Source organism: Leptopilina boulardi, unplaced genomic scaffold (genome assembly GCF_019393585.1).
Source record: "Leptopilina boulardi isolate dan_hultmark-lab unplaced genomic scaffold, ZJU_Lbou_2.1 LbouV2_31, whole genome shotgun sequence".
NCBI classification, from domain to species: domain Eukaryota; kingdom Metazoa; phylum Arthropoda; class Insecta; order Hymenoptera; family Figitidae; genus Leptopilina; species Leptopilina boulardi.
Genome location: NW_026137874.1, coordinates 1,112,779 through 1,138,624, shown reverse-complemented (window position 1 = coordinate 1,138,624; position 25,846 = coordinate 1,112,779). Strand labels below are relative to the sequence as shown.

The following is a 25,846-nucleotide window of genomic DNA, read 5'->3' as shown; positions in this document are numbered from 1 at the left end:
TATTTACTATTTACTACGTTAGTCATATACAAGTTGAACGTCCGAAATATAAACAACAGATTTTGATTGGCAAGTTTTTTTTTATAAATTGTCCAAAAACAAACATGTGATTTCACCTTAAAAGTTTCCCGCTCTTTTAAATTCAAATTTAGTATTTGTTTAAATTTAAATTTTTAAAAATTAAACTTAATCAGTAAAATGTGCATTATTATCATCTGTATTATTTCTAAATGTTTAACAATAACAAATTTTGTAAATTTAAAGCTATAAAAAATATTTAATATAATAAACATTAAAGAACAAAAAATTAAAATTAAAGTGAAAATTTTAATTTAAATTGTTAAGGAATATAGAATGAAATATTGATAAAAATGTGCATATAATAATCATATATTTTTAATATCGTTATATATATCACCCATTTAAACATACAAGTCTCGTATCTCATAAATCTGCAATCTACATTTATAGAAGATATCGAATAGTAGATTGAATATACGAATAATATATCTGCATAAATTTATTTTGCTTATTCGATTATAAGCTTTAATAATTTAATAATAATAATATACATTCAGTCAGCACGGTACGTTCTCAACTTGTACGATTTTTAATTTTAATTTAAAATATATAAATAATTTTCCATTTTCTTTTTTAAAAGAGGGAATCCCACTTTTTTCAAATTATTTTTTTGATGGTAATTAAATAAATAATTTATAGAATTTTTCCATTAATTATTAAAAAATATTAATTTTTAATTATAATGTAAATTAATTAAAATTACAAATTATAAATATTTTATTACTATATCAATTACCAAAATAATTTGTAATAATTATCAAAATAATTCAATTTTCATTGCCAATATTATTATCACAATTAATTAAAATATAATTAATATTTAATTTTTTCAGTTATCAAAATAATTTTTTAAATTTCAAACTGCCACAATGAGATTCCCCATTATAATTATTTAATTAATACAATTTGATTAAAAAATAATTAATATGATAAATAAGTATTTTTATACTTCTGAAAAGAACTTTTCAAAAGTAATTATTAAAAATAAAAATATTAACAAATGTTGGTCTTATCTTTCAAAAAAAAAAAAAAAAAAATTCAGGAAGTTAAATATTTCTATATTGTTTAACATATGACTTTAATGATGTAAGTCAGACTAATCGCTATTTATCCGACAAAGCTATTGATCTATAAAGCTTAAATCTCGCACCGTAATCTATAAGGATTTAAGGGTATGAGATAATGCAATATACGACGTGTGACCCCTTCCTAGTGAGCGATCTGTGGTAGAGGAATTTTTTTTGTTTTTTTTTTTTTTTAAGAAGTGTTATACGTTTTCTACGCATAAATACTTCATTATTAATGAAGCTTTAATCGCCAAAAAAAAGTATGTATTTATAATTAAAATATCCATTACCTGCTGTTTTAAACCAGGAACCGAGGCAAAATGGAGCAATAGCAGATTTATTCTCTGCAAATAAAAATAAATTATTAAAGCATTAATTGTAAAAAATCTAAATAAAAAATAAGTTCGAAAATAAATACAAATAAAAAAGTCGAATAAATAAAATTTTAAATAAGTAATTAGATTTAAAAAAGAAATTAATGAAAAAGAAAAAATTAAAATACCTCATTAAAGAAATTCAATTCAAAGAAATCGATGAAAGAAAAATAAATGGTTTTTCTTTTTCTCTCTCTCTTTCTTTTTCTGCGTTTGCAATTCTAGATCCCGCAAAGACTAAAACGAATTCCCAGTGCGCGTTCAGTCTCTCTCTGTTAACAAAATGCGTGACTGTTTTTTTTTTTTTTTTTTCTTGCGATTTGCAAAGTGGAATAATATATAAATATTATTTACGAATAACGACACGTACAAGAGTCAAGAAAAAGAAAAGAAATGGAAAGAATGCAAGCACTCTATTGTCGCCTAGTATTTTTCGTGTCCCTTGAGCCATCGGCGGAAGATTCAGGATACTCTTGATCCTTATATTCTCCTCGACGATGATCAGTGTCACGGCGATCCCTTTGCGATCTTGGCCCACGATATTTTCGATTTCGTCCATCGCTACTGTGAAAATTATTTCTTCCATCGTCAACATAAAATCTTTGTCTATGAGATGACGACGACGACGATGACGGCGAATAAATTGCCGAACTCTCTGATTTTACTGATGCGCCATGACGCAATTGCGGCAAAACAGTGTTATTTGTTTCTGATTCACGATCCTGTCTTTCACCGCGTCCTCTTCCATTTCGATGATAATCAGAATTATGATCAAAACTGAAAAAAAAGAGAAAAATTAATTTAAAATATTTTTTGAAAATTTTTTTTTTTAAAAAAATATAAAAACCTGTGATTTCCTCTAGAGCCACGATGCCAATAACTTTGAGTTTGTAAAGGTGGAAATTTATGTGAAGTATGCTCATCACCTTCGCCTTGTGAGCCACGATTATGATGATGAGAATTATTCGGTCTACGATTTCTACCATTCGATGATCCATTTCCATTGTAGAGTGATGCTTTTATTGTGGCAATTTCCCTTCGTTGATCTTCATTTTCACGGCGAAGTCTTTTCACCATTGCTTCAGCATCCTCTAAGCGATTGGTCAAATCTATTTGCACTGGATCTGGACCACCACCAACTTGAATTCCAATATCGCTTACTGCCAATTTTTTCTCATTAATTTCCTTTAGTTCCAACATTCTAGAAAGAATAAAAATTATTTTTAAAAAATTTTTCATCTCAAAATCAATAAGAAAATGAATACAAACTTTTTTTGTTTCTCAATAATATCGTCAAGATAAATATTGTGTTTCTTCGCATCATTTAATGATGTCTTAATGTCCTGAAGATCCTTTTCCAGAAGTTCAACCTGGAGGGGAGTGACGTTAACGCACGACGGGCTTCCCTAAAAAATTAAATAAAATTTTTTTTAGATATTTAAAAAAAAAAATTTTCGTTTTCTCTCACCTTTGGTTTCACGAACCCGTTTCCACTATCTTCGGGAGATGTCACGGGACTTGACACATTTGATCCTTTTGAAAAAACAAGTTGGAATTGCAAATCTGAAAAAGGGATTTTTTTAATAGAACGAATTTAATTAGAATAATATAAAAATAATAATTTTATTTATTTTTTAAAAAAATTTACCTCTATTTCGTTGACGTAATGTTTCAACTTCTTGATGTAGAGCAACCAAAGTAGCTTGATGTTGTTCTTGCAAAAATTTCATATTTTGTTCTAACTGAGCTGTTCTATCTCCATTCATTCTTTGCTGTCGAGTTTGTATATTTCCCTCATTTCTCGCTGGCAAGCTCACAAGTTCAGGTGGTGCTTTTTTCCCCTAAAAAATATAGAAATTAAATTTTAAAAAGAGAAAATAAAATTAATTTTACGAATTTATAATGGTATATAAATACTCTAGGAATTTTTTTTTTCAATTTAATACTAAATATTTATAAAGAAAAAGTAAAACTATATAAAATTAAAAGTTTCTTTAAAAGAAAGTTGAATAATATACTACACTTACTTGTGAAAAAGGAACAGTTGGAAGTTTCACTAAAACTTTTGAAGTCATCTTTTCTAATAATTAAATAATTCTTTTTCCGTCAAATACTTCTATCTACGTAAAAGATTTTTCTCTTAAATAAATTCTTCCTTCAATTATGCTGAAACAAAATCAAAATAAATTAACATCAACTAAATAATAAATTTTCTCATAAATATAAAAAACTAAAATAAATTATGAAAAATTAACCATTTTTTAAAAAATAGGGAAATAAAAAAATATATTTAAAAAAAACAGAATAAAAAGAAAAAAGGGAAAAATTTCTTTTATGAAATAAAATTATCCAAATTGACTAAACAAAATATTTAATACAAAAAAATTCATGCCGGTTTTCTCTATACCTATTTCACGATCTCATGTAATCGTCAATTAAATTTTATTGACAACAATTCAAATCTATGAATTTGAACGTCAATTAATAAATTTTCCAAAGAATTTCACCACTATTTTCATTTTGCGTCGAAATTAAAATGAGAACATGTCGAGCAATGTATAAATGACGAGAAGAATTTTCGTACTTTGGTATTATATTATTAAGGGATAAAAAATCAACACTTTATCAGAATATGAAAAGAAATTCAATGATTATATTGTGAAAATATAAAAATTGTAATATTGAATGGAAAATTGTTGTCGATTAATGGAAAAATCAAAATTTCAATTTGAAATATATACTTTTATATATGAAACTTTGAAAGCTCACCGTTGTCGGTTTTGCAGAGAGCAGAAGAGAACGAAGAAGCCGGCGAGTATTGATCCACATTTGAGAGAGAGGCAGGGGAGTGTGCTTACCTCTCTCGATAGCCGCACCCACTTGTTTTAATTTTATAATTTTCTTTTTTTTTTTAAATCATTACTCATCACAATATTAATTCAAATCGAGGAATAATTAAATTAAAAATCAATTTTACAAATATTCCACTATCTAAAAGGGAACAAATACCACGAAAATCATTTTTTCATAAATTTTCCGAAATTTTTCTTTTATTTTAATATTATTTTATTGATTTATATTTGATTTAATATTGTTTATATAGTTAATATTGCTATATATTGCAATTAAATATTAACTTTTAACAAAAAAAAATTGCAGCATAATAAAAATTATTTTTGAATTTTCAAAATTTTATTATTTTCTATTTTTAAATAAATTATTAGAATTAAATTAAAATTTTGTTTTATGCAAAAAAAAAAAATAGAATGAAAAATTGAAAATCAAAATTTACGAATTATTCATTTTATCGAAATTTTAAATTATTAATATTCGAATAAAGAAATATTTAAATTAATTTAAAAATAGATTTTTCAGCCAGATTATTAAAAGGGTAAAAATAAATATTTTTAATTATGTAAAAATGTTAAATAAAAAATTATTAATAAAAATGTAAAATATTAATAAAATTAAATTTTGATAAAATAACATATTTTTGTTTAATTTAGAATTCTTTTAAGGCGAATAAAATAAATTAAACGAAATAAGTAAAGAATGAAGTAGAATTTTAACGGAAATAGAAAATGCCTAGAAGCAGAGGGTGAAACGACTTCAAGTCGATAATTATGTTAGTCATCATCACAAACTGACGCTCACCGGCAACCGACAACAAAAGTTAACCTGCTTTGCCAGAGACTCCCTATATATATATATATATATTTTCTGAATTCTAAACCTATAGGGAGGTATTTCTGTGCGGTTGTTTTTTTTTTCTCTCTCCTAATAAACAATATTCTCCATCAGTCAACACACTGTCCTATTAAATGGTCCTTGGGACAAAAACCCTTGCGTCCGTCGATAATTAATTTCAATTGATTATGTTTAGATATTTTTAAAGTTAATTTTCTTATCAGTTTACAAAAAAATTTTATATTATTATGAGAATCGACGGACACGAGTATTTACACTCATGAGCAAGGGAAATCCTTCTGGTGTTGAAACATAACCAAAAAAATATATAATATATAAATATAAAAAAAAGGATGTCAGACTTTATGAAATCATTGCAATTTGGCTATTTAAAAAACAAAGAAAAGGATAATTTTTTCGTCTCCGATGACGACGACGATGATGATTTTAATTTCAAGGTAACTAACCTTTTTTTTTTACAATTCCTTTTTCTTCTCTTATTTTTTCGTTAATTGACTCTTCGTTTATTTCATATATTTTTCTCCAATTTCTGAAAAAATATAATAATTTATTATTAACTTTGTTAATTCGAAATTTTTATTTTTTTCCTTGTCAGAATTATAAAAAATGACAAGAAATATGTTGTTGATTTTTATAATTTTATACATTATATATTTTTTTTAAATATTTGTGTTTAATTACAGTACATACCGACAAACCAATTAAAAAATGTAATTAAAGACGTTAGAAGAAAAAAAACGAAAGTCAATGAAGAAAATGCTTGGGCATCATTCGTCGAACAACAAGATGCAGAACAATTATATCATCATCTAAATGAAATTGATCCAAATTTACAAAATTACAATCATTACACTTCAAAATATTTAGATCGAGAAAATTTTCAATGGGATGAAAATTCTTTTTCAGAGGTATAAATTTATTATTTTATATTTTAATTAACGAATCTAAAAAATTATTTTCTTAGGAATTGTCATATAAAAAAAGTCCTCTTATGAAAGATGTAACTGGAAGTACAAATTTTCTTCTCACAATACCCGAGGAAGATTTAATATTAAATCGTGAGAGAAAAAGTGAAATAATAAAAGATCGAAATATGAGAAAAGCATCATCAGCACCGGGTGTGAGACGAAAGAAAAATTCAAAATCATTAATTCATATGAATGATGATGTGAATTATAATAGTTCAACATCGGAATTTAGTCCAGATCGTTTTAGTGATAAGAATAATGAAATAATATACATAAGACCCGATCCAATGATTGTTGGTAAAATTTTGGCAACACAAAAAAAAATATCCGAAATTCTCGATGAAATTGCCTTTCGTCTTGGTAGAATTCCATTGCCAGATGGTGATCGTGATCTTCATCGACGTCAACAAAGAGTTATGGAATTTTCCATTAGATTTGCAAGAAATTATTTATACGATCTTGGACGACAAGTGGCGGAAATACGTAGACATTTAAATGCAATTACACCTGGTGCAAGAAGAAAAATTGATCATCGTGGAGTTATATTTCATGTACAAATAATTGAACAAAAATTAGCGACTGCTCATCAACTTTTGTTACATGCATTGAGCGCATATTGTAAACATATTCCAAGTTCTGTACTTAAAGGACATCCAGGCAAATTAAAGGATATTTTACAAATTGTTCTCGATCTTAAAGAATTTTGCGAGAAAATTAATCTTGTTCCAAATTGTATTGGCTCAGGCGATATGGAAGGTTTACCCCTGGTGAGAATAAATTTTTTTTTTTAATTTAATACTTTTTTTTCTATTTTTCGAAATTTACAGGGCAAAGAAACGGATAATAAATGCAGTGCAATTTTATCGAAATTACGATTAAGTTCCGACGATTCACAATTAATAAGTCATACAACAAGATCAACTACCGGAACAATAAGAAGTAAAAGACGAAATCTTCGTAAACAACAAACTAATCGTTTTAGTATGTACAATATGGATCCACGATTGCCGAAAAATCAACCCAATAGACGAACAAGTAATAACAATTTTATAATTTATTATATATTAAATATAAATTAAATGAGATATTTTTTTCAGAAGCACTTTCACAGAAGGAAAAAAGACGAAATTTGAATGTAAAAAATAATAGACCACCAACACCAGAATTAACACATCCAAGTCCAATTGACTCCAAATCAAAGGAACAGCCTAAAAATGGAATTAGTAAGATAATTATTCCTCCCAAGGAAGATGATATCGAGACAATAATGGAAATTATACCAACAGATTCAGATGCTGTAAGAGAAAAAAAAAACAAATCTTTTTGAAATAATTTCTAAAAATTTTTTTTATTTCAGTGCAGTAGTGTCGAAAATTCAGATCGAAATTCACGAGTAAAAACAAGAACAAATGAAGATGAATTAAATCGAAAAATTACCGAAATTACTGATGATCATTTATCGAATTTAGTACCTGTTATTGCCGATTTAATGTCACTTATCAAAAATAATGTAAGTTATATACTATTTTCCCAAAAAATATAAAAAAAAAATTCATTTTCTAATTATAATTTTTATTTTACTACAGCCAAAAGATTCTGAAAATAAATCGTGTTCATCTGTACCAATAGAAACACTTGTGGAAATTATTGAAAAATATCAAAGAGGTAAAGAAAAAACGAAAAAAACAAAACAAGATATTAAAACAAAAAATGGAATACGTTCGGGTTCAAAGAATATGCAATTAGTTTGTATGGAATCGAATGAAGATTATAAAATGCCATCTAAATTTATCGATGCCTCATGTCAAGCAAATGATGATTATTTAAAACGAACGACAATCAGAAAAGTAAGTGATTTTTTAAATTATTTAATTATTAAATAAGAATTTTTATATATATATATATTTTTTTTTTTAGGATGGCCTAATCAATTTAGAAATATCGGATGATTTAGAATTTCGTCTTTTAGAATATAAGCAAATGTATCAATCAATAACAGAATCTAATCAAATGTATTGTAATCACACGCAAAATAAACCTTGGGATATTGTAGCTTGGTAAGTTGAAAATATTTTTAATAAAATATAATGTATATACATTACCTATGTTTTTAATTCACAGGGTTTCTGATCAACTTGTAAATGAATTAATTGTCGATTTGTCGAAAGAACTTCAAATGGACGATGTAATCAAGAAACTATTTGAACTGGAATTTCAAGAACTATAAAAATAAACAATGTAAACACATGATTTTTATATATATAATTTATACCTGCGGAAAGTGCTTTTTGTAAATACATGAATTTTTTAAACCATAATTTTCTCACCTGATATTTCTTGTGAATATTTTTGATTTACATTTTTTTTTTGCCTTTTATTTATTTATTATAAATTATAATAGTAAATTCTTTCTGTAGACGGAATTTAAATTCTCTTTTTTTTAAGGTTAAAAACATATTTTCTTTCAAACGATGATGTACCATAAATCCTTTGACATGAGAGATAAATAATATACCATGTAAGATAAATTTTAAATCACTTAATACACTAAATTAATTCAATTTGCACAATGAATATCTATTTACGTGCGACATGTGCTAACGAACGAAACATGAATGGAAAAATTTATGAATTTGATCACGTGATATTTTTTCAAAATCATATTTCTTACACAATAATACTAGTAACAAATTTTCATATAAAAATTGTTAATAAATTATCTTAATTTAATTTTTAATTAATAAAAATTCATAAATAAATTTTAAATTTCATAGAAAAAAAAAGTTAATTAATATATATAAATTGCATTTTTCTAAATTTCAAATTAGTTTAACGCATGCGCAAAATGTGTACCACGTGACTTGTTTGACATATGTATATATACAGCAGAATGTTTAGAATGTTATTTTAAAGTTATTTTAATATAAATTAAAATAAATTCTAACAGTGAGTGAAATAAAAATTTATTAAACAATGTTTATAAAACCGTTTAAAGTTAAATCGAATAATCAGTTGAAAGGTACTGAAAGGTAAGTACGATTTGCAAAACAATTGCAATGTTTTGATTTGATTTTCTCATAAAATTAAATATAAAATTATTATAATTAATTAAAAGAATATATTTTATGATCTAATTACATTTTTTCTTAATAATTATAATTTTCAACTTTTATATTGCGTTAAATTCGATAATTAGTGAAAGGTAAACATAACCTCAAAAACTGTTAAAAATCAATAAATTTTAAATAAAAAAAACTTATTTTCATGTATATAATTTGTATAATTAAATACAGTTTTAATAATATTTAAAAATTTCTATTTAAATTACAAAAGCATTCAATATTATAAAGAAAATATATTTTTTTACATATAAAACATTCTTTTGTTTTTATTAATTGTTGTAAATAGTTAAAACAATTATATTAATTTAAATATTGAATTAAATAGAAAAAAATTATGCGAAGAAATATTGCAAGCATTTCCAAAATTAAAGGATGATGAGGTACAGAATTTATTAAAAAAGAAGGATTCAATTAGTGTTATGAAAGTTGTCGCTCATAATGGTAATGTTGTCAAAATTTATTGCACTGCCAAAATACCAATGTTTTTACATTTTGACATGCCAAATTTACAAGGATATTTTCCCACTATTTACACATTATGGCAATATCCAGATTTAATGTACAATTTTACAACACGATCTGTTGTTATTTCAAAATTATCAAGCGGCGCTGATTTAATGATTCCTGGTCTTGTTTTGGATGGACCAGCAACTCCTTATTCCTTTGGAAAAATGGAAAAAAGAACGCCAGTTTCAATAAACACCGACGACAATAAGGTGAATTTTGATTTTTAATTAATTAATTTAATTTACCTTCGAAACTGATTTACTTTTTTTTTTTTTTTTTTGCAGGCACCTTTTGCAGTTGGAATCAGTGCATTGTCTAGTGAAGACATGTATATGTCAGGTGGTCGTGGAAAATGTGTAGAAATTATCCATGTGATTGGAGACACTCTTTGTCAATTATTGGATAAACCTTTAATTAGGCCAGAATTGGGAAAATCAATTAAAACTTTAAATACTTCAGTTGATTCAATAACGGATGAATTGAAAAAAGAATCGAATTTAGAAAAAGAAGAAAATTTAAATAAAAACACTGATGATAATAATTTAGAAATGAGATTATCATCAAATGTTGATAATTTGCAAATAAAGGACGACGAAAAGAGTCCTGTAGAGGTAAATTTTATATTCATTAATTTTGTATTATGAAATGAAATAAATATTTATTTTTCTTTACAGGAAAATTCAAATGAAATATTAGATGATGATAATGAAATAATAGAAATTGAAAAGCAACAGGAACCATTGGATCCAATACAGGAAATGGATAAATTATTAGAATATTGTTTCTTAAAGGCATGTAAAATGACAATTAAAAAAGGTGATTTACCAATGCTTACATCGAATTTCTTTAAAAATCACGTAATGGCTGTTTGTCCATCGGATCAAAGTTTAGATATTAAAAAGTCGAGTCATAAAAAATTGTCTGTCTTTTTATTGAGAATGAAAGAAAAAGGACTGGTGGATACATCTATTTTAAAAGGAGTCGAGTCACTTCTTTCAATTAAGGTAATTTTCTCAATTTAATTAATTATTGTTTATTTTACTCAAATACGTTCTTTTTAGACTAATCATCCTCTATTTCAAAATCTCGTGATAAATGAAGAAGTACCGATTAAACAACCGGAAACTTCAAATGCTCCTGTTATCGCCGAATGTTATAAAGTCACTGCCAATGTTGTGCCATTACTTTCACAGTTTGGATTCGAGTATGTTAATTCAAAATTTTATTTACTAATCTATTTTTTTTAATCTAGAAAATTTTTTTAAAATATCACAAAAATAATTACAGAAAGGGGGACATAATGAAAAGAGCAGATATTAGAAAATGTTTCACAGAATATGTTAAGAAAGAAAATCTTCAAAATGGAAAGTGGGTATTTTATTGAATATCAAAAAAAAAAAAAATCCAAATTAAATTATGAAATTTTTCTCTTATAGAATATTAAAAATAAATCCTCAATTAGCGGGGATTTTGAAAACTAAGGAGAATCAAGAAACATTAACAATGGAAGATGGTATTAATAAATTTATTGGAAAAATGACTCACACACATGGAGTCACTGTCGGTGGTACAACTTCGTTTTTTACTGGAAAATTGGAACCAATTGAAATTACAGTTACTACACGAACTAATAATAAAAAGGTTTTTGAAAATAGAAATTTTTTTTTTACCATTTTATAATTTGAATTCGATTTTTATAAAATTATAAATTTCAGGTAACATTGGTAAATAATTTAGAAATATTTGGTATAAAAATGGAAGAGTTTAGTAAAGAATGTCAAGGAATTGGAGCAAGTGCTACAATAACAGATGTCCCGGGTAAAAAAACACCAAGCGTTCTAGTTCAAGGCAATCAAGTTTTATATGTTTACAAACTACTCACTGGTAAATCATTTTTCATTTAGAAATTAGTTAATGATTCTCGAAATTTAATATTTATTTACGTTTATTCTTTCTTTTTTTTTAGAGAAATATCAAATTAACAAAAACTACATTAAAGGAATAGAATTCGCGCCAAAGAAAAAGAAATAAAATTATTGATGATGAAGATTATATTTAACTGACGAAATCATTAGGAATTTCATTCGGGAATAAAAAAGGAAAAGAAACTGACAACTATTGACCAGTGGAAAATGTGTAACGTATAACGTGACAAGTGTTGATAAACTTTTAATCCTATGAAAGTTACTTGTGAATATTTTTTCTCGAGCTTATAAATTACAGAAATTACAGAATAATTTACTATCTTTATTTAAGAATGAGTGACAACTTTTTTAATTCATTTTTTTTCAGTTTTTAAAATCAAATCCTTTTATTTTCCACTTAATTTTGGAATTTCTATCCTTGAAATTAAAAAATAGTTTACAAATCTGATTTTATTTTTAAATCATGGAATAAAATTTATTTCTTTTATAGAATTAATTAAGGAATTTAAAATTAATTATTTGATTTGACATAATTTACAGAATATAAATTTCATTAGTAGATTAATTTATTTTTGTATTATAATTGAGAATTTCGGGTTTAAAAAAAAAAAAAAATTAATAGAAATTTGGATGTAAATTTGTGTATCGACGGAATGACAGTCTCAAATAAAGTTTATTAATATAATTTATTGTATATCGAGGTTTCAACATGGAAAAGTACAAATATTGCAATATAGGGCCCGCGAGCTCTCCTCGGGAGGGAGGGAGGGAGGGAATGAAGGAAGGTTCTTTTTTTCTTGTTGTTAAACACAATAAATGTTACAGGAAGGAGAGACGGCGCACGAGCAAGGAGACTGGCTCCTTTAAAACGCTGGAATGCATTTAAGAATTTTACAGACTCAAGAAAAAACAGTATTATTATTTTAATAATAAGAGATCGAACCCAACGATTGTACTCGTATATATATATATATATATATATATTTTTTTTTATCCAGCGGGGATATTATGGGCGAAGAAATTGTCTCTGACGACCAAAAGGAAGGATCCCTCCTCTCCACGACCCCCGCATATATTTAATACTCGTTTTTTTTTTTTTTTTATTTTTTTTTTATTTTTATTAATCCCTCAGCACGAGCACATTGCTTGACGTTTTTTTTTTTTTTTTATTCACTCTACTTTTTTTGCAATGCGCGCGTGCTTAGTGTGACAATATTTAACTACGGTGCTCCAACAGGTGTAGCACGCCCATTTGCAGTCGATTGTCTTTTTTTTTCTCTTTTTTTAATTAATAATATAATTAATTCTGATTAACTTATTTGGAATGATTCTAATTATTGACTCTTCGAATAATTAATTTTTTGACGATCATGTTTTTTGGAAATTGAGCCTTAAAAATGGGAAATTCTTTTCCTCTTTCTTACATAATACCTTTTTTCTTTTTTAATTTGAAATTTAATTTGAAAAATTGGAAATTCGTTTACGATTTTTCAAATAAAATTTGAAATTTATTTTTTTTTTTTAATCGACTAACATGGGCGTTTTACCTCTGCAGAGAAGGAGTTTTACGCGCTGTCTTTCGCTCTCTGCTCTTTTTTTCTCACTTTCTCTCCTGGAACGAAAATTCACTTTGCTTGTTGTTATTACAAAAATGTTCCTTTACTTTCTCTCTCTCTCTCTCTCTCTCTCTCGCTCTCTCTCTCTCGCACTATCTCTCGTATTTTTTTTTTTTTTGCGTTTGGAATTTTTCATAGTTGTATGCAACACATAATGCGACTAGGTAGTACAGGTTAATTAATAATTAATATTAGTTATACAATAATAACATATGACTAGACAATGCAAGATAATAATTATATCGTAAATAGTAATAATCATGGATCGCAATTTATATCAACAATGTGATGACGGGTTTATGTAAGAATGTAGGTACGTTTGTTTCCTCTGCAGCTGTTTTTTTTTTTTATTCTTTACAGAGATCGATTTGTCTTCTGTTGGTGTTTTACTGCGCGCGTGGATTTTTTTTTTGTTTTTAAAAAAGGTTCTGTGTTTTTTTTTTTTTTTTTTTTATGTGTGCGTGTCTGTCAGTTTTCTGTCCGTCAATGAATATTCAGAGTTCCAGGAAAAATTCAGATTTTGAAAATATAATTTTTTGAATTCTATTTTCATTTGCTGATGATTTTTTTCCTTTATTGATAGATTTTTTTTTTTTTTTAAATGATACAAAAAAAATTTGAAAATATTCAATTTTTTTTTATTATTTACTTATTTTATTTTTCTGATTAATTTTTGTATTTTGCAGATTGAGCATCGTTTTTGTTTTAATTTTTTCAATATGGAACCCTGATGTTTTCGAGAAAACTGGAAAAAGAATTTTTTCAACGACGGATTTGTTCGCCATTCAGTCTGTTTATTTTTTTTTCGTGTATTGTGTCAAGAAATTTTGGAGTTTTGTGTGACGTCGGCTCAGCGAACAACGATTACAGTGAAATAGGTATTAATTATTCATTTATCATGAAATTGCACGAGTTCTTCTATAGTTTCGGCCTCTATATTTCCAAGCAAATCCAGAAACTCAATTTTTTTTTTTTGTTCTGAATCGAGGATCCTCAAAAAATCTTACAATTCCTATAGGCGGGACGCGAAACCTTTTTTTTTCAAAATTTATCATATATTATGGATCTCTCAATTGTAATTGCGAGAAAAAAATCTATTAGGATCAAATAAAATTTATTTGAGGCAAATAAATATTTATTTGTTTTTGAAAAACCTAATAGGAAATTTATCTCTAAAAAATTTTTTTTTCAACTTTTTTCTGGGTAGCCCTAATCCTTAACGATTAGAATAATTACTTCATTTTTAAAATGAAGTTCCGGGGTGGATTGTCGGTAGTTTTTTTTTTTTTTTTTTTTTTTAAATGAATCTGACGTATAGCGTCAAATTTAAATTTTCTTTTTGCAATAGCAAAAAAATTTTTTTTTTTTTAGATTTAGTTTTTGGACGATCTTTTTTTTCTTTTCATTGTTTTTTTTTCTAGTAATTACTGTACATTCGCTACCCTTCCCAAAAACCCTCTATATATGCTCCTATACGCTCTTATATTTTTTTTCCGCTTGGCGAAATATGGAAAATCAGTTACAAGTTATTTTATATATCACACTTGTCGTACAATATTTATTAGTTTGTGCAAAACCTGACCAAGTAGCAGATCGGATGGAGGAAGAACTTTTTTTTTTTTTTTATTCCAGTGACTGGCCCTCACTCCCACTTTACAAAAAAAATTTTATTTTTCCTTTTAATTTGAAAAAAGTTATTTTTCTCTTTCTTTTTTTTTTTTTGCAGAAATGGGAGTGATATTTAAGGAAGCAAATTATTGACCCGATTGAGGATCTCGATATAAATACTGAAATTTTTCAAGTGCTTGCAAAGAATCGTTTTTTTTTTTTTAAAAAAAGTACTGGAAGCACGCTTGACTATCTAGTTTACGAAACAAATTCAAATAGAATAAAAGTTAATGTGCATCAAGAATTAGACATTTCTAAAAAAAAGTCGATTAAGAAAAATTTTTTTTTTTAAAGTAAAGACGCAGCTCTGGACTGTACGTATATTATCGAAAGAACTCGTAAGTTTCTCCCATTTTTTTTTGTTTTTTGATATTCGAGACTTTGCCCGCAAACGAGAAAAATCCGAGGGAAGTTTTTCTCGAAAATTTCTAGAAGGGCGCGCGAGTCTTATTTTTTTTTAAATATAATCTTTACATATTCGTAATTTCGTTCCTCTTACTTACCATAGTCGCTACAATGGTCAATATTAAGTCGTTATCGTTATTCTACAATATCGCCTATTATTACATATAAACCCATCACAAAATACACTACTTCTTTGCAACCGTATAATATGTTTTACTTCTTTTTGTTTCACAGTACTTTGTCCCTTACGCAATTCAGTCGATATTGTTTTATTTTTTATTGTTACTTTTACGACCGTTTATTTCTCTCTTTTCTAACGACTTTTTTTTTTTTTTTTTATTACAAAATCTAGTTCAGCTTTTGTAACTTCGGTCCTGATAATTTCTATTTTCATTGCCCTGGTTTATAAAAAACCCCCAATTTTTTTTTTTTTTTTTTTTTTTTTTTTTTTAAATTTTTTTTATAGATCTAAACTTGATCCATTTTTTTTTTTTGTAACTTTTGTTGACAGGGTGTCATAAACTTGGAGACTCATCTCAAAAAAAATTCCGTTTTTTTTTTTTTTTTTTTGAAAAAAAGGGAATAGAGGAGTTTCCTTTTTTTTGAGTAAAAAACTTGCGACACCTTGACCAAAAGTATGTCCCCTTAAATACGGAATGTATCGAAACATTTGCCACTTCTTTCACTTCTTGTATTTTGTACAGAAAAGAAAAACGGCCTATTATTTTCAGAATTAATCGCTTTTGTGAACTTTTTTTTAAAAAAGCTAGTCTGGCAAATTTTTTTGTTTTTCAAAATTTTCGAGAATATTTTGCAAATTTTTTAACAATCAAGAAAATTTTTGCTAATTAGCTAGACTAGAGAAACAAATATTTTTTTTTTTAAAGTGATTAATTCTGAATGTGATTATATAATATAATACTTTTAACGATCTCGGTGAGCTCTCCGTGAAAGAACGGTGGTTTAAGTCTTTTTTTTCTTTATTTGTTTTTTTCTTTTTTTGCAAAAAGCCCATTTTTTTTTTTTTTTTGTTGAAAATGCGTCTTGGCTTAGAACAAATGGGCAAATATTTACAGGTTGACTATAACATTTGAAAGACCTTTAAAAATCTTGGTCCAATCGTTAAGATTCTCAAGACCTCGCGAATAAAAATCTCAAATTCTATTTTTCATATTTTTCTTTTTTTTTTTTTTTAATCTCGCTACCAGGAATTTGTTCCCGGTTCCGCATCCTGCCACCGCACTTCATTCAAGATTATTCTAAATATGAAACCGAAATTCGGAATTTCAAATGTGACCGTATTTCAAAAAACCACCGAAACTATACTAATACCCCTCCCACGTTCGTTTTTTTTTGTTTTTTTGTTTAATTGAAATATGTATTTTTTTTTTTTTTAATCGTGTCGCGTCTCTGTAATCACGTATCGCCTATGAATATTGTTTAATTAAATATTTATACACCCATTGACAGACTAGCTACCACTTTTTTTTCGCGTTTAAGTTACTTTTTCATAGATATCAATTTAAGTAATTAATTCATTAATTAATCCATAGTTATTATACGTATGATAATTAATCATTAGAATATAATGAAAACATGTACAGAAGATTATAGATTATCTCTCCTCAAAGCTCTTTATTTTTTTTTTCTTTCTTTTTTTCGTTCTCTCATTTATTTTCTTTCACTGGCCATAACTTTTTTCTTTTCAAAAAGGAGTATTACTAGTTTATTTTTTTTAAAATCTCAGTTTCGGTCGATCGTTGTGGCTCGCATCGGAGTAATTTCTGGTACCTAAATTAGTCTTCTGACCCCCCGGATTATTATTTTCTTTTTTTTTTAATCAACTTTCTCGAAGACATTCTCTCGTTATTCGTTCATCCTTTTTTTCAGTCTCTCGTTCATTCATTCTCGCTCGTTTTCTTCATTTCGAAGCTCCTGTCCCGTGACGCTTCAATTAGTTAATAGATAGTACATAAATACTTTTTAGTTAGGCCTACGGTGAGCTAGAGCTGCTATGCTGTTTTTTTTTTTTTTGTTACTTAATTAATCCACGACCGGACGTCTTGTGCTAGAGTACAAGTCTATCCTTTCATTTTTTTTTCCTTTTCTCTCCGCTTTCCTTCAGCCAATTTTGTTTTCACTTTTCGTTTCGTTCCTTCGATTTTTTTATTTCATTATTTTTTTTCGATTTTGGTTTCGTTTTTTCTTCCGATTTCGGCTCTTCCTTGAATTTTTATATCTTTCTTTTCTATTTACTTTCTTAAATTTTATTTTTTTTTCTTTCGATTTCGTTTTTCATCTCTTCGTTTTGATTTTCTTATTTTACCAATTTAATTTCTTTTCGTTTCCTTCTTCAATTAAAAATTTTTTTTTTTCGCTTAATTTCTATTTTTAGTTCACAGCTTTCTTTCTTTATTTTATATTTCTCGTTTTTTTCCCGTCTTTCTCTATTTCACAATTTTTTTTTTTTTTTATCATAATTTCCGCTCTTATTCTCTCTAATAACTGAATTAGTTGAAAAATATTCTAATTTTCGAATTGAAATTTCAGTTGAAAATTAACTAATCTTTTTTTTTATTAACAATTAGTTATTTTTTTTGTCAACTTATCACATTATTAGATAATTTCCTACTAATTCAGATTTAGAAAATATTTTTTAATACCTAATTATCATTTTTCAGTTCCTATTTTCGGATTTTTCCGCAGTTCTTTAAAATTCTATTTTATTTTTCTCCTTGTTCCATTTTATCGAATTTCTTTGTTTTATTTTATTTATTTCTTTTTTTTGTGCACGCATTAATAATCAACGATATGGGGGCCGTATCGAAAAAAAAATCTCTTTCACGAAAGCTACGATGCCAATTTATTTTTTTTTCTCAACCGTGTAATTATTATTAAGGTATAAATATTTTTTTTTTTAAAGGGAGAAAAGAAAATTTAATAATCGTTGGATTTTCCATGTTTCGTGTTGTGAGTCGGGGGAAAAATAATATTTCTGTCTACAGCACCACTTTGAGTTCCCACGATTACATAAAGCTATAAGTTTTAAATGAAAAATCCAACGATTAATTGGCATCGAGCTCGTTTTCAAATTTATTATTTATTTTTTTTTTTTATTATATCTACAACACTATACGGTGTCTATCTCACTCTTTTTGCTATTCTCATTCTATAAAGTTTCCATCGAATTTCACCTTGTTAAGATAGAAAAGAGGGAAAATCGACAATTTTTTTTCCCAATTTTTTTTTTTTACAAAAATCTTTGCAATTTTTCTTTTCTTTTTTTTTTGGCTATTATTAATTTTTGAAAATTCAGCAAATTTCCCATAAAATGAGATTTTATAAGAATTTTGTTAAATTTATCATTAAACTATTTTTAATTATGATTTTGTTTTCCCTCCAAAAATTTCTGTTTTAAAAAAAAATATGGGAAATAATTATAAATGTTTCCCCTTTTTTTTTTCATTGCTCTCGTATCCTGCACTCTGCGCCAGTCATAAATTCAATAAATATACAATAATGAATATTATCGTAACCGTGAACCGTAGATTTGTTTTTGCATTTTTTTTTTCTGTCGATTTTTCATATTGGGATCGTATTATTTTTGATAAATCGACTATATAATAATGATAAATATAATTTATAATATGAAGAATATCAATTAAATATCGGTAATTATAGTTGATAATAATAATAATAAATATATAGTAATAATATATAAATTGAATATAATTATATAATAATAAATAGAATAATGAAGTATTACGCGGTGACAACAGTAAAATATTTCGCAAAAACCTATTATAAGTTTTTGCGAATGAATTCTAGCGACGAGTTGCAAGTAGTACGAGTTACCTAAGTTTAATACAATACAATGCGACTAGTGATTATAATATAAATACGTGATAATTAAATATAATATCGTACTACTTTTTTTTTTTTTTTATTATTAAGACGTAAATAAGCTTCTGATAAAAGCGCGTGGCTCATGAAATTCCCTTTTCCTATTTATATATATATATAATAAATATTTGGAAAAATATCCACGATCTGGAAAATTTTTTATATTAAACAAAAATTTTCCCCATCGCATTGAAATTATATTTTTTTTTATCAGTCGCCACTTTTTGAGAATCACTTTTTTTTTAATTCAAATTTTTTATTAAACATCATCGTCGCGGTTTTTTTCATTTTTTTCTTTTTTTTTTCATTTTTTTGGTTTTTTTTTTAACTAAGAACGATTATTGAGACATAAATACAATACACATAAATGTTTATCTAAACGTAATAATCATATGGAATATATTACGGTTGAGTAGACTAGCGTGGCTCCTTTTTTTTTTTGTCTTAATAATTTGTTTATACGTGAGATCATTGCTGCGAGCGAGTTGGGTCGAAAATCGTGGCATAGGACTCGCACGTTTTTTTTTCTTTTAATCTCAATTAAAATTTCTCCATTCTTATTTTTGTGCGCTGCTTGCATTCCTGTGCGTTTATTTTCCTCACTGGATTTCCTTTAAAATATCCTTGAAAATGAAAAAAAAAAAATTATTAATCTATAAAAATTTTTGCCGAGGGACTACGTGCCATTTTTTTTTTTTTTTTTTGCAGAAGAATAAAACTGTTCGTTTTCTTAAAAAAAAAGTTATTTTTTTTAATGAAAAAAAAATAGTTCGAGTAGTAAAATATTGAAGCTAATATTATTAAATAAATTAAAACTAAAATACACTTAAAGAAATTAATTTTTTGGGAAAAAATTGATTGAAATTATAAATTTATTTATATTTCTCCCTAAATTAATTTCTTTTAGTATTAATAACTAATATCAAAATTAATTAAGTTAAAACATTTAAAATGAACGTCACATGATTATTTAAATAGCTAAAAATAAAGAAGTATTAGTCTAAGAGATGGAGGTAGGTTATTTAAAAAAAAAAAAAAAATCCATCCCCTAAAAAAAAAATTAAATTAAATTAGTTTTTTGGAGTCAGTTAGGAAGAACTTGGAGGATAAGGGTGAGGCTTAACTGAAATAATCGAAATAAAACAAACAATTTTTCGAACCAAACACAAATCAGTTTAATCCTTAAATAAAACATAATTTCTGTTATGTTATATAATAATAATTAAATAAATAAATAAATAGTTGGTAGTAGTAGCGACAGTAGTAGTAGTAGTTTGTAAAGTAGTAGTAGTAGTAAGTAGTAGTAGAAAGTATTAGTTTTTTTTTTTTTTTAATCTTTTTTAAATGAGTAAATTTGTAAATTGTTAGATAAATAATTAGAACTGCATATTGCTACCAATTAATTGTTTCCGGATATCAACTCGAAGGCGATATTTGATCATCATAAATATATATATTGTAAATTCTCCTAGTCGGTAAAAATATCCAAATAGCAGTGACAATAATCAGAATAAATGACGGTCGCCGCGGTGTAACGAACTCGAGCTTACGAATTTTTCTTTTTTGTTTCCAATTACGCAAACACACAACATAAATATTTCTGATTTGCACTTGAGTCTTTTTTTTTCATTTTAAGTATCGCTCTTGCTCGACGATACGTTTCACTGTTCGGCTTGCGTTTCGAGTGAGAATCGTCACTTGGTACGAAAAAAAAAATAATAATTAACACACGATCACGCGACGACATCAATAATAATAATAAGAATAATAATAATAAAGTAGCTACGTGTAAAGGCGTTAAATAAATAAAATCAAGTCTTAGAAAAATCGATTACTGGAATTGGATTGGGAGGCGAAGGGAAGAGTTGATGATCTCTATGCAGAAAAAAATTTAATTGTTTTTAGATTTTGAGTTACAACTCCCCTTCTCCCCCTCATCAGACTAGACACAAGTTACGCATAATAATTAAGAATACATCGTATATCGCGTAATCAAACATGTATAATAATAATAGAATAATAATAATAAGAGAATAAGTCGCCCTTTTGTCAAAACTTTTATGAATCAAATAGTACAGTTTTGTCCCGGTTTATTTGAAAGCACTGATAGTATACACATATAAATTATATATGCATATATTATAATAAATATATTCTTATTTTTTTTTTTTTTTCTGGGAAAAATTCTGAATGTGCTCGCATTCGGGATCCGTCGATTATATATTATATATATATATATATGAAAAAAAAATCTTTTATTGCAAATATTTTTGTTTTGCAAATAAATCCCGGAGCCCGATTGCAGAGAGATCTGTGAAATTGATAAAAATCCGATTTTTCATTTAAAAACTAGAAAATAGATTTGTTATACAGGCAGATAAATTTTTTTTCCAGGAATTTATAATTTCATTATTCATCAAAAATTAATTATTAAAAATTAATTTTAAATTTAACATTCATTATTCAGTATAAGAATAATATATTATTAAAATTCTATTCATTTTTTTTTTTTTTTTTTTTTTTTTTAAAGTCAAATATAAAATTTATTTTTAAATCCCTAGAAAAAATTTCTGTCGTGTAAAATTGATTGTTTGTTTTCAAATGAAAAACAAAATCCGAAATATATTCGGATCGGAAATTTTGTATATATATATATATGTATATATAATATGTATAATATGAAATGTAAAGAGAACTCTAAGACTTTTTTTCCAGAGGTTCAAGACTTAAAAAAAAGAATTGTCACGATTTTTTTCTTTTACTGTCCTCTCGCGCCTTAAATTTACTTTCTACATACTACCCTCAAAAAAAAAAATTAATTAATCGCGCATCTAATCGATGCATAATCCTAAAATCTATCGTCATTAATTGCGACGCGACAAGAGATCGAATACACAGTCGTGCATATATATCAATTTGCACGAGGACTAGACGGAGACTGGTGAGCTTCTACTTTTAAAACGAAACAAAACAAAAAAAAAAAAAGAAAAGAACATAAGCCTCTATATAATCTAGTCACTAAAATTAGCTACTCGCAAGAGTGGACATTTTTTTTTCTTTCAAAAAAAAAAAATTTCTACACTTGTTGAACATTTTTTTGTGAAAAAAAAAAAAATTCTCCAAAAAAAATGTCCATTTTTTTACACGCTAAAAGAAAATTTACAAAAAAAATCAGCACAAACAACGGAAATTGATTGTAAGAGTATATAATTCTAATAATGATGATAGTCATTTATAATTAATTTATCATTAAGTAATTAAAACTCATCGTAATAATTAATAAAACTGTCGAGTTTCATTTTTCTGACTAGTTGGGGGGGAGGAGGCCTAGCTACATAATCCCTCGGTAAAACGTTTATTTTATTAATTAATTACGCAATTTGAAATCTAATTATGCAATTAATTGCAAAACTAGAATTTAATGGCAAAAAATTGCGCGTATTTAATTTAAATTTAAGTACACGCCACATCTTAATGTACTTTATTTTTCTTTTACCTATTTTTTTTTTTTTTTTTTCTCGCAATCTATGATTCTAAGAAGCTATCTCTCTCTCTCTCTTTCTTTTTCTTCTTCAAACTTTGGTAAAGAGCTGCCTGTCTAAATTTTTTTTTTTAATTAAAAAAAAAATGAAAGTCTTCCGTGCGAGTCCTGCTCCGAGTCTCAGCTAACTGTCGATTTAACGTCGCGTGTGCCCCTACAATCTAGATTTTTTTTTTTTTGACTTAGTAATACCTGCATCGATACAGCCCCGAAAAAAAAATTTGAGAAACTATTACGAAAAATCGGTAATGGACCCGATCTCGCTCTCTTTCTCACTATCCCACCCCCCGCATAATCGCAAAAGAAAAAAAAAAAAAAAAAAAAAAAACTTGCACCATTAATTAATTACAAGTACAAGTTTTTTTTTCCAAGTCTTGATCGTTTCAAAGATCATTGGAGACCGCATCATTTTCTCTCATTTTTTTTTTTTTTTTTTTTAAATACATTAATACTTAGAACATTACATTCTCTCGACTATTTTTTCTCTCTGTCACTTTCATACATTTACATTCATACTGTGTTACAATATCTTGATTTAAATCGATTCTCCTTCGACTCTGTTTTCTTTTCTTTTTTTTTTAGCTTTTCATCATTCATTCGCTTTTTGTGACTTTGGTTTCGCGAGAAGTTCCCTCCTCGGGGACACAGTCAAATCGAAACGCCAGGATCCTCCCTCTGTGCGCTACTCTTCTCTCTTTTTTTTATCCACACATTTTTGTCAGCACATTTGTATTTTTTCCTCCATGCTTTTTTTTTCTAAGAGAAGATCTTGGAGCTGTGCAAGTGGACATGTAACAAGATATCTGACCAACAAGCAGCAAGAGCTCTAGAATTTAATTTTTTTTTACGCTTTATCTTTTTGAATCTTTTTCGTTGTGGCCGTGGCCGTTTTGTCCTTATTATTGATAAAGGACGATGGCTGTTGTTGTTGTTTTGGCTTGAAACGTTCTTGGAATGGCCAACGGGGTAATGAATGGCCAGCAATCCAGGGAGAGGGATGATGATGATGATGATTGTGATGAAGATGATTAAAATGAGGAGGAGGTGGTGGAGGACAAGGTGGATGATGTTGAAGTCGTTGTGGGAGCAATTGACGACTTAATTTAAATTGTTTGGCGGTTTGGAGGATGACATTGCTAATGCTGCTCACTTGATTGTTCCTTTTGGCAAATAAATGAGCTGGTGGAATTTGTGGTGGCATTGGCGGTGGAATTGGCGGCAACTGCAGGGATGCTGGCAATAGTCGATTATGATGATGATTGTGATGATGGTAGTGTTGCTGCTGCTGCTGTTGCTGATGGAAGGCTATTACTTGCTCGTCCTACGCAGCTTTGCTCTTGTTTGTCTTGAAGCTGACTTGAAGTACCCGATTGCCAAGGGTGTAACCATTGAGACTTTGAATTGCAACAACGGCTTCCTCATAATTGGTCATCGTCACGAAACCAAAGCCCTTGCATTTATTCGTTTGTAGATCGCGAATCACCTTCACTGATTGTACAGCTCCAAATGGACCAAACAATTGCCAAAGAACATTCTCCTCAGTTTCAGGCGCCAAATTGTAGACGAAGATACACCAGCCTGAACCATTCATCGCATTTCCGGGCAGCATTGAATTTGCAAGAAGGTCTCCTGCCAGCGGACTGTACCTGTAACATTATTACAAAATTTTTGTCAGGTATTTTCATTTTTTTTTTCTCACAATCGCCTTGTTAATGGAATTTATTTTTCAATAATTATTTCTTATTTCTTCAAAAAGAATTTTTCTTTCCAAAAATAAATTTTTTTTTTTACCAAAGAAAAAAAAAATATTAATTTTCAGACGCAAATTCTTTTTGAAATAAATTAATAAAAATAAAATGTAGTGCCACATTGCCAATCCATACACCTTTCTCTTTTATACTTACTCTTTAAGAAAAAAAAAAAAAAAAAAAAAAAAAAAATTTGCCACATACAATGTAAAAAGAAAATTGATATGTAAAATGAGATGAGAAGATTAATGGACAAGAGTGTAAGAATTGATAAATGAAGTCTGAATTTTTCTTAAAATAACAAAAAAAATTTTTATCAAATTATTCGAAATTTTTTTTTTTTATTTTATTGATTAACATTTGTTTTAACGAAATAAAAAATGTTCTTGACATTGAATTTAATTTTTTTTTTTGTAATAGTAAAAGAAAAAAAAGAATTTGGTGTAGGATTGAGGTACATGAGGTCATTGCAGCAAAAAAAAAAACACGCTTTAATTACAAGCATAGATATAAAAAGAAAAGTAGATTTCTATCATTTTTTTTTTAAATATTAAATAATGGATTTCTTTAAACTATAATTTTTCCAATTAGATTTTCTCTAATTTTATATAGCTAAATAAAATAATAAATTTACTATATTTATTTCGTATTTTAAAATAAAAATTTTAAATACTGAAAATATTATAAAAATTTTAATAATTTTTATTTTTAATAAAGAAAATAAAAATCGACTTCTCTTTTTGAATAATAGAGAAAAAAAAGAAAGTCACACAGGGAAATAGACTGACAATATTTAAACATGCTCGAAATGAGAAAGAGAATTATTATTAATATAAAAGTAAAGAATCGAGAAAAGACGATTATATAAGAAAAGAAAATGGAAAAAAAAGATAAGATTAATTAAAGAGACAAAGTTGCGCCCTTTAATTTAATGTTAATATATACAACAATTAATTTGAGAATACAGACGTGTATTTACACATATTTACAGAGGTATGGAATCTACGTACCTACTTGACGTCACAAGCCGCGTTAAAATAGGGCACATCTCGGTGAGTACTTAGTTTGTGTGTTTTTTTTTTTAAATTTTATTTTTCAAACCGAGAATCTTTATCAATTTTTTTTTAAATATTTAAATTTTATAGATTCAGGGATATTATTATTTTTAATCATAATAATAATTAATAGACGCGTCGCAATGTGACTTATTTTT

General features: G+C 26.8%; 4 protein-coding genes across 16 annotated transcripts in view; 2 read left to right on the top strand and 2 right to left on the bottom strand.

Annotated features, from left to right (window-relative positions):
• Positions 1–374: 374 nt before the first annotated feature.
• LOC127283147 (putative uncharacterized protein DDB_G0281733) lies at positions 375–8,421 on the bottom strand. 4 transcript variants are annotated; one of them, XR_007843308.1, is made up of 9 exons: positions 8,301–8,421; positions 5,677–5,759; positions 3,550–3,688; positions 3,171–3,363; positions 2,991–3,085; positions 2,792–2,928; positions 2,370–2,723; positions 1,651–2,299; positions 375–1,492 (listed from the first exon to the last, which is right to left on the bottom strand). XR_007843308.1 is itself a non-coding variant. In XM_051307838.1 (7 exons), the coding sequence occupies exons 2-7, from the start codon at positions 3,595–3,597 to the stop codon at positions 1,936–1,938; spliced, it is 1,191 nt and encodes a 396-aa protein (XP_051163795.1). In that variant the 5' UTR covers positions 3,598–3,688; positions 4,292–4,449; the 3' UTR covers positions 375–1,935. The 4 variants fall into 4 exon arrangements, 1 of the variants encoding a protein (XP_051163795.1); XR_007843309.1 differs by lacking the exons at positions 5,677–5,759; positions 8,301–8,421 and adding an exon at positions 4,292–4,449 and having other exon boundaries at positions 1,651–1,794; positions 1,893–2,299; XR_007843310.1 differs by lacking the exons at positions 5,677–5,759; positions 8,301–8,421 and adding an exon at positions 3,930–4,194.
• On the top strand, positions 5,032–8,516 carry LOC127283146 (uncharacterized). 2 transcript variants are annotated; one of them, XM_051307837.1, is made up of 9 exons: positions 5,032–5,667; positions 5,914–6,138; positions 6,195–6,965; positions 7,026–7,233; positions 7,299–7,495; positions 7,556–7,708; positions 7,785–8,045; positions 8,116–8,255; positions 8,320–8,516. In XM_051307837.1, the coding sequence occupies exons 1-9, from the start codon at positions 5,563–5,565 to the stop codon at positions 8,423–8,425; spliced, it is 2,166 nt and encodes a 721-aa protein (XP_051163794.1). In that variant the 5' UTR covers positions 5,032–5,562; the 3' UTR covers positions 8,426–8,516. The 2 variants fall into 2 exon arrangements, with proteins under 2 accessions (XP_051163794.1, XP_051163792.1); XM_051307835.1 differs by having other exon boundaries at positions 5,038–5,667; positions 7,296–7,495.
• A 542-nt stretch (positions 8,517–9,058) lies between these two features.
• Positions 9,059–12,077, top strand: LOC127283405 (eukaryotic translation initiation factor 2D). The gene is made up of 9 exons (XM_051308247.1): positions 9,059–9,227; positions 9,646–10,036; positions 10,112–10,438; positions 10,502–10,831; positions 10,889–11,031; positions 11,115–11,195; positions 11,264–11,468; positions 11,543–11,711; positions 11,794–12,077. The coding sequence occupies exons 1-9, from the start codon at positions 9,172–9,174 to the stop codon at positions 11,856–11,858; spliced, it is 1,767 nt and encodes a 588-aa protein (XP_051164204.1). The 5' UTR covers positions 9,059–9,171; the 3' UTR covers positions 11,859–12,077.
• A 342-nt stretch (positions 12,078–12,419) lies between these two features.
• LOC127283406 (ELAV-like protein 3) overlaps positions 12,420–25,846 on the bottom strand; it is a 45,008-nt gene continuing 31,581 nt past the window's right edge. For 8 of the 9 annotated variants that reach the window (XM_051308250.1, XM_051308249.1, XM_051308248.1 and 5 more), the window contains one exon: positions 12,420–24,531. In XM_051308250.1, coding sequence (XP_051164207.1) covers positions 24,207–24,531 — 325 coding nt within the window. In that variant the 3' untranslated portion in view covers positions 12,420–24,206. The remainder of the gene's footprint in view (positions 24,532–25,846) is intronic. The other variant, XM_051308257.1, reaches the window with a different exon arrangement.

Excerpts from the sequence above, each read along its gene's own strand:
- LOC127283147 (XM_051307838.1), bottom strand. The coding sequence starts at position 3,597 with ATGACTTCAAAAGTTTTAGTGAAACTTCCAACTGTTCCTTTTTCACAA. Across the intron at positions 3,364-3,549 it reads CAACTGTTCCTTTTTCACAA|GGGAAAAAAGCACCACCTGA; the intron begins GTAAGTGTAGTA and ends TATATTTTTTAG. Across the intron at positions 3,086-3,170 it reads ATTACGTCAACGAAATAGAG|ATTTGCAATTCCAACTTGTT; the intron begins GTAAATTTTTTT and ends TCCCTTTTTCAG.
- LOC127283146 (XM_051307835.1), top strand. The coding sequence starts at position 5,563 with ATGTCAGACTTTATGAAATCATTGCAATTTGGCTATTTAAAAAACAAA. Across the intron at positions 5,668-5,913 it reads ATGATGATTTTAATTTCAAG|TACATACCGACAAACCAATT; the intron begins GTAACTAACCTT and ends GTTTAATTACAG. Across the intron at positions 7,234-7,295 it reads TCAACCCAATAGACGAACAA|AAGCACTTTCACAGAAGGAA; the intron begins GTAATAACAATT and ends TATTTTTTTCAG.
- LOC127283405 (XM_051308247.1), top strand. The coding sequence starts at position 9,172 with ATGTTTATAAAACCGTTTAAAGTTAAATCGAATAATCAGTTGAAAGGT. Across the intron at positions 11,196-11,263 it reads GAAAATCTTCAAAATGGAAA|AATATTAAAAATAAATCCTC; the intron begins GTGGGTATTTTA and ends TTTCTCTTATAG. Across the intron at positions 11,712-11,793 it reads TGTTTACAAACTACTCACTG|AGAAATATCAAATTAACAAA; the intron begins GTAAATCATTTT and ends CTTTTTTTTTAG.